Source organism: Bubalus kerabau, chromosome 4 (assembly GCF_029407905.1).
Source record: "Bubalus kerabau isolate K-KA32 ecotype Philippines breed swamp buffalo chromosome 4, PCC_UOA_SB_1v2, whole genome shotgun sequence".
In the NCBI taxonomy this organism is placed as follows: domain Eukaryota; kingdom Metazoa; phylum Chordata; class Mammalia; order Artiodactyla; family Bovidae; genus Bubalus; species Bubalus kerabau.
Window position 1 is genome coordinate 10,391,634 of NC_073627.1, and position 7,160 is coordinate 10,398,793.

Genomic DNA, 7,160 nt, shown 5'->3' on the forward strand with positions numbered 1-7,160 from the left:
CTTCAGGCTTCCTTGGCCCACCACGGATGCCTTTTCTCCTGTGGCTCACGCTCACCTCCGTGCCTCCCGTCCAGGTCCTCTCCTAAGCGCCACGCCTACACTTCTGCTTCTGGCAGTTTCTAACTACTCGTGCATGGGGCTGAAACAATGTTCTTAAACTGACGTATCCCCTACCCTCACAAAGCTATTCCTCCTCCTACGATACCTGTTAAGGGTTTTCTAAAGCACTGACGTGATGGCCTATCTCCCCTATTTTAAAAAACCCAGATGCAGCTTCATATAAATGTATATATACATACATACATATCCAGAATGAAATATGCAAAAAAATAGGAATAGTGGTTATTCTTAGGTGGTTTTTGAAAGTATATTTTGTCCGGGTCTTCTGGTTAACCTCGGCAGGAGCGTTGTATAGATATATTCTTTTTATTTTATATTGGCATGTAGCCCATGTGGTAGTTTCAGGTGGACAGCAGAGGGACTCAGAGGAAGGTGGTCTTAACCACCGAGTCCCTAGAAAGGAGATCCAGTCCAAAATTATGTGCTGTAATGACATTATTTTGTAAGCAAAAAGACAGTTATTGTTTTAAAAGGTAAATTTATTGTTTAACAAGTCAGACGATTGCAAGGTAAAGCCCCAGCCCCCCACCAGGCCACCCGACGCCGGCGTCCCTTTCCGTGTCCTCTTGTCCTTCCTCCTGCTGGTCCCCAAAATGCTCTCATGCCCCCTGGGCTGTGGTGGGTGTCCCACCTGTCCCAGCATGCTTGGGCCCCCATCCCAGACACAGCAGCACGCGGGGTCTGCTGAATGAACAGGTGGAAGGCATCACCCCACGTGTCACAGGAGTGAGGGGGTCCCAGAAGGCCAGCAGATAACAGGGGTGTCATTTTACCGCCTCTCCTTCCGCCTCCTCGCTGGAGATACCTGCCCTCGTCACCTCCGTCCATCCTAGCCAAGGCACAGGGTCCGTCACCCCGTCCGCAGGGTCCTAAGCACGAACGCCCACTTTCCCAGCGCCAGCTCCGTGTCCTGCGCGGAGACGTCCCGGTGCCACACGGCGCGCACTGACCGCTCAGTCCAGGGGAAGAGCAGCACGCGCACCGCGTGGCCGGTCTGGGCCACCTCGTCAGCGCTCACGGCCTGCAGGCGCTGGCACAGCTCCTCAGGAGGCAGCCCGTCCACCCTCACCATCACCATGTTGGTCTCCACGGCGGTGGGATCCACAGAGCAGACGGGGGACGCCAGTTCCTGGAGCCCTGGGCCCAAGTCCTGTGGTGAATTGAGCCCAACCCCAGAACTCTACAGCTACCCCTACCACCCTGGCCTTGTCACCCAGGAAAGGCAGAGGGCAGCCCAACTGTAGAGGGAAGAAAGGAGGGAGCCTTAGTCCTGACCTGGGCAGACTTGGCCCTGCTACGTTTTAGCTGTGACCTTAGACACATTAGTGGTGACTCAGATGGTAAAGAATCTGCCTGCAATGTGGAAGACTTGGGTTCAGTCTCTGAGTTGGGAAGGTCCCCTGGAGAAGGGAATGGCAACCCACTCCAGTATTCTTGCCTGGAGAATTCCATGGACAGAGGAGCCTGGTGGGCTACAGTCCATGGGCCGCAGAGAGTCGGACACAACAGAGTGACTAACATTTTCTTTAGACAAATCAATTAACCTCTCGGTTTCCTCATCTGTAAAGTGGAGACATTGTGGGGTTGTGAGGATTCAACCTAGGTTCAAGGCTACATTCTGCTGGATCCTGCAGAGAGTTACTGACCCCTACTGGGTGCCGACTAGTCCAGGCCCTGCACTGGGTGTGGTCTGGTAAAGCCCTCGTTCCCTGGATCCCACCCCTTCTGGTTTGGTGACTGACCTTCACCTACTTGAGTTGGAGGGATGCACACCTGCTGGGGACTTGGGCCCTGCTACAGGGGACCCCCAAGGACCACCCTGGGGCCAAAGGGAAGTGACGGGGTATCAGGCACCTCTGGCGAATCTCTGGGCATTCTGGTGGTCCCTCTGCAGCATCTCCTCGGCGTCAGCCAGTCCCACCAGGGCAGCTGCGGCCAGCACCCCTGCCTGGCGCATCCCTCCACCCAGGGCTTTCCGGAGGCGCCAGGCTTCTTCAATGAAGTCCTTGGGTCCCCCAACCAGGGCCCCCACTGGTGCACCGAGGCCCTGAAGGAAGAGAGGAGTCCTGCCCGCCTGCCCATAGGTGTGCATCTCTGTTCTCGGGGCTCTGGAGGGGACAAGAGGGATGTGGAGGGGCAGACACTGTGGCCTCATTAGGGGAGGGGGTTAGAGGACCCAGGGTGAGCACCTGCCTGCCCAGGAGCCCCAGGACACAGCTCAGCCTCTTGCAGTGGGCACCTCCACCCTCCTGTAGCTTCCCTACCTTGGAAAAACAAAAAGACACAGAGTCGCAGTGCTCCACGATGCGGGCAGGGGGCACGCCCAGAGCCACCGCGGCGTTCATCAACCGCGCCCCGTCCAGGTGGATGCGGACCCCATAGCGTCGGGCCAGCAAGTGCACCTGCAGGCAAGACGCAGGTGGGGTCAGAGGGGCTGAGCTGGGGGGAGAATGGGTCTCCAAAAGGTCACTAGAAAGTCACCGGGCTTGTCTCCTGGAGGAAGGATGAAGGGTCTGCGTGGTTGGTGACCAGCTTGGCAGTCACTCTGGGTCTGGGCCTGGGCCGTCCTCTGTGAAAGGGGGTCAACGATAAGGGCTTTATCTCCTGTTTATGGCGGGCTCACTGCAGGCCAGGCCACGGATGCCTCGTCCTGTCTAAGCAGCACCACAGCCCCATTGGAGGGGAGCCCTCAGCCCTGTTTCCCAGGTGAGGGTGAGCTGGCCCTCAGGCTCTCGCGGGGAGAGTGCCAGCGCTCAGTCCTTGCACGCTGGCCGTAAGACCTGGCCAAGCTGGTGCTGCTCGGGGACTCACCCCCAAGGGTGGGTCTCTGCTCTTTGGAGGAAGGTTGGAGCCCTGGGGGGTGTCTACACTGGGCCATCATCCCCTTTGCAGCTGCACCTAGAATCACACCCGTGTCTCCCAGAGCAGTTCTGGCCACTGATGGGCACACAGACATATTTCAGAGGAGACTAAACCCCAGCAGGGGACCCAGGGGACAGAAAGCCAGTAGCTGGCTAGTGCTGGGGGCACAGCGGTGGGGCTGGGCCTACCTGGCGTAGGTATTCCATGGGGAGGACCCGGCCCCCCGAGCTGCTGTGGGTGTTCTCCAGGCAAATGAGCTCACAGACCGGGTGGTAGGGGCTCCCAAGGCCCCGTGTGACCAGCCTCTCCAGCTCAGCCAGGTCCAGGGTGCCGTGGGGCAGGTCTGGGAGGGGGTGGGAGTGCACTCCTGCGATCTGCAGGTGTGGGGGAGACAGAGGATAAGGTTCAGGGATCCAAAAGTACCTCCTACCCCTGTCTTGTCTGCTCCTCCCCAGCTCTGGGCCATGGAGGCTTCCACTTGAGCTGTAGCCATGGGCACAGACATCCCAGCCAGGGAGGATGGAAGACACCATGTTTGCCTGAGAGGTTGGTGTCCCTCCGGCCTGAGCGCCCAGTGCACTGAGTGCCCACTAGGGGGCAGCAGGCATACAGCCAGCATACAGGCTGCAGGACTGAGCCTAGCCTGCCCCAGCGTGGTCAATCTGGGAATGGCTCTCCTTCCTGCCCCCCCCCAGAGAGGCCACCGGCCCAGCCATTTCTTCCTCTGCAGGTCCCAGCCTGGTGCCTGGGAAGCAGGTTCCCACCACAAGTGTTGAGCATCCTGTGCTAGCCCCAGGGTGAGAGGTGCTGGGTGCTTACCTGAGCCACCCCGCCCTGCTCATAGACATGGAGGTGGCATTCATGCCCCAGGAGGAGCTGGGAGCCCCGGCGCCGGCAGTGACACATCACTAAGGTAGATGGGGTGGGGGCAGTGTTGGCATCAAGTGTTGGCAGACTGCATCTGCCAGCTGAAGCCTGTGGTCTCGGTGGCCGCACATGCGGGTCCAGGGGGCCCTCAGTCAACCCTCTGCACCCCACCTCCTCCTGGGCCATATCCTCCCCGCATCTGTCCCCACCCAGCTCAGCCAGTCTGACCCTCAGGGCCACAGGCAGCTCCCAAGTGCCTTATGCCAATTAGGAGAGAGCGCCCCTTTAAGACACCTTCCTGCCATGTGCTGGAAAGCATCCTACTAAGTCCACAAGTCTAGGCCTGTGGATCGTTGGGCCCTGCACATTCTGTTCCTCCTCCCGATTCTCTGCAGCCCCCCTGCAGAGTACCTCCTGCAAGGGGAGGCCAGCCACAGTGCTCCCCTTTGAGGGCTCAGCAGCCCAGGGCACAGCATCAGTCAGGTGCCAGAGGAAACAGAGGGCACCAACTGGGAAACCAGACCGCTTGATAAAGAGGCAATTTACAAAGGTGTGGCAGCCTGCAGGGAAGTCACGAGGTTCGGGGGCGAGACCCCCAGCAGGAAGGGGTGAGAGAAGGGTGTGGTATGGGCTCCAGATGGCTCAGAGCGCCACTGATGTTCTCACAGCCCCCTCTACAAAAGCGAGAAGTGTGGAAGGAGGGCCTTGGGGGCAAGTGAAGGTCGCCCCGCGCTCACCAGAGATGAGGTTGGCCATGGTGTTTGTGGGCACGAACAGGGTCCGCTCCACCCCAAGCAGCTCTGCAGCCGTGGCCTGCAGCTCTGAAGCAGGAAGGGATGGGGGTAGGGGCCCCATTAACAATGGCACTTTTCAAAGTCCTCTCCTAACTGACCCCATGAGCCCCTTGTCCGCATAAGGACATCTTGCCCAAGGCTGTGGTGAGTGGCCAGTCCGGACGCCAGCCCCAGTCTTCCAACTGCAGTCTGCGGTCTGGGTGGCTGCACATCTGGGTTCAGGGGCCCCTCAGTCAACCCTCTGACCGCCTTCCCCCGCACCCCCGCCTCCTCTTGGGCCGTGTTCTCCACCCCTCCCCCCCCAACATTGAAACTCTGTGGTTTGAACCCTCCTGTCCCACCCAGACCTCACACCTGTCTGACTTCCTTTCCCATCAGTCCCTTGCAGGTGGGGCCCTGTGGTTTCTCTGCTGACTTCCTCTCCCAGAACACAAGGACAGGAGCCCTCAGAAGGAGACTCTGGGGGGCTGGAAGGGGGCGGGACTTCCGGCTCCTGCTTTAAAGCTCCCCTCCCTTTGCCATGACATTCAAGACCAATGGGATCTGGCCTCTGCCTCCCCTCCAGGAACAAGGGTGCTGTCCTACACCCCAGCTCCAGCCACATTCCCCATCCATATCCTGAACACCTTTCTCACCACTATGCTGCTGCCCTGGTGAGCCAGCACTCTCTTCCATGCCCGGGACTAGGGGTAGAGCATCTCATTCATCTTTGAAGAGGTTCCTCCACAAAGTCCCCCTTTCCTGTGAGTCCCATGTTTCTCCTCACCCACCCCTAGTCTCCAAGGCACTCTCTGTGGATGCTTTAACCCCAGCACCTCCCTCACCCAGGGCGATGACTGTCTATGCGTCAGACTGCCTGATGAGCAGTGGGTCAACATCTTTGAAGTTCCAGGACAACAGTGGGTGTCTGCTGGATGCTTGATCAGCCCCATCATTACCTGACCCCACATCCAGGCCCTCAGGGCTAAAGCCACGACCCCGCGACTTGCCCCTGGCACAGCTGACAGTTTGTACACACCCCAGCAATAGTAATGGTCACTATGGCACCAACCCTCAAACCAGGGTGGGTGGCAGCAACTTTCAACCATCTTGAAAACACTTTCGAGGTTTCTAGAACTCACACCTCTGGAGGAGCAGCCTGTGGAGAAACCCTTTCTAGATGGGTTTTCTGTTGTTTTCATGTGGGAAGGTGGTGGGTGCAGGACAATAGCCAAGGGTTCCAGAGTGAGAAGACCTGAGTTCGAGTCCTGATTTGCCGTTTACTCGACGTGGGACTTAGAGCACCTGGCCTAGCTTCTCAAAGCCCTCCTCTGCAAGATGAGATAACACCCACTCTCATCGTGTCTTGGGGCCGCACTTCAATGAGCACACAGATCGCCCGGCGATCCTGTTAACTTGCAGATTCTGGCTCCGGAGGTCCGGTGTGGGACCCGAGACTCTGCATTTCTAACAGGCTCTAGAGTGATGGGTCAGACTGAGCTGCAAGGAAACCGAGCGCAATGCACGGCCTGCAGCTGAGCCGCCACCCCGAGCCCCGGGCCTCCGCTCCCGCCAGCACCACGGACAGCGCCCTGGGGTCGCCGCGAGGACCCCCGGCTCCGGCCTGCACGCCGGGCTCACCGCGGACGGTGGGGTCCTCGCCGTAGTCGTCGTCCCCCACTACGGCCTCGGCCATGGCGCGCCTCATGGCCGGCCCGGGCTTGGTCACCGTGTCGCTGCGCAGGTCCACCACGTACGTCAGAACCTCCGCCAGGCTCCCAGACCTCCGCGCCCAGAAGACCCGCTGCCGCGGGGTCGCGGCCCGGGTCAGTCTGCGGAGCATGGCGGGGATAGTGCCGGGCCCTCCAGCCCCGATCTTCCTCGGCCGGATCGGAGTGGCAGGGCTTTCCAGACTTCGGCCGCGATTGACCCCGGCTGGCCGGAGGGCCCCGCGGCATGCTGGGAGTTGTAGTTCAGCTTTCGTCGCGGCCGACGCTGAGCGCACTCCAGAGGCATCCTGGGAGTTGTAGTTCCGCTTTCGCCGCGTTCGGCTCGGAGCGAACTTGGGCTGAGGGAGAGAGAGGAAGGGTTGCGCGCTTACCCATGAAGAAACAAAGCCCAGGCAAGTTTCTATTGAGCAGACGCTCATGTGCGTTTTTACCGTGTGTCCAGGACTGTCCCAGACACTTTACAAGTGTTAAAACAGTTAAGCCTCCCAACAGCTGTCCGTTGACCAGCGTTATTATCACCCCATTTTACAGATGGGGAAACTGAGACGCACAGAGGCAATGAACGTACCTAAGGTCGCTTGGCCGGGAGCGTCCAGCTCTAACTGGACTGTGCTATGTTGCCCCTAAAAAAGTAGCTTCCCATCATCTACTTTTTTCAATACAGATTTATTGTGCACCTTTTGGTGCCAGGCATTGTCTGGGTGCCAGGCAGAGGGATACAAAGATGATCCCGAAGTCTGAGCATCCGACTTCAGGGGCATAATGGAGGTGGAATTAGGGGGGTGACAAAGAGTCCCCTCCTCCTTAC

General features: G+C 59.0%; 1 protein-coding gene across 1 annotated transcript; it reads right to left on the reverse strand.

Annotated features, from left to right (window-relative positions):
• Positions 1–591: 591 nt before the first annotated feature.
• On the reverse strand, positions 592–6,561 carry LOC129648703 (uncharacterized). Its single transcript, XM_055575267.1, has 7 exons — positions 6,264–6,561; positions 4,587–4,670; positions 3,802–3,890; positions 3,171–3,356; positions 2,385–2,522; positions 1,975–2,167; positions 592–1,257 (listed from the first exon to the last, which is right to left on the reverse strand). Exons 1-7 carry the CDS (start codon positions 6,463–6,465, stop codon positions 971–973), a joined length of 1,179 nt encoding a protein of 392 aa, XP_055431242.1. The 5' UTR covers positions 6,466–6,561; the 3' UTR covers positions 592–970.
• Positions 6,562–7,160: the final 599 nt, after the last annotated feature.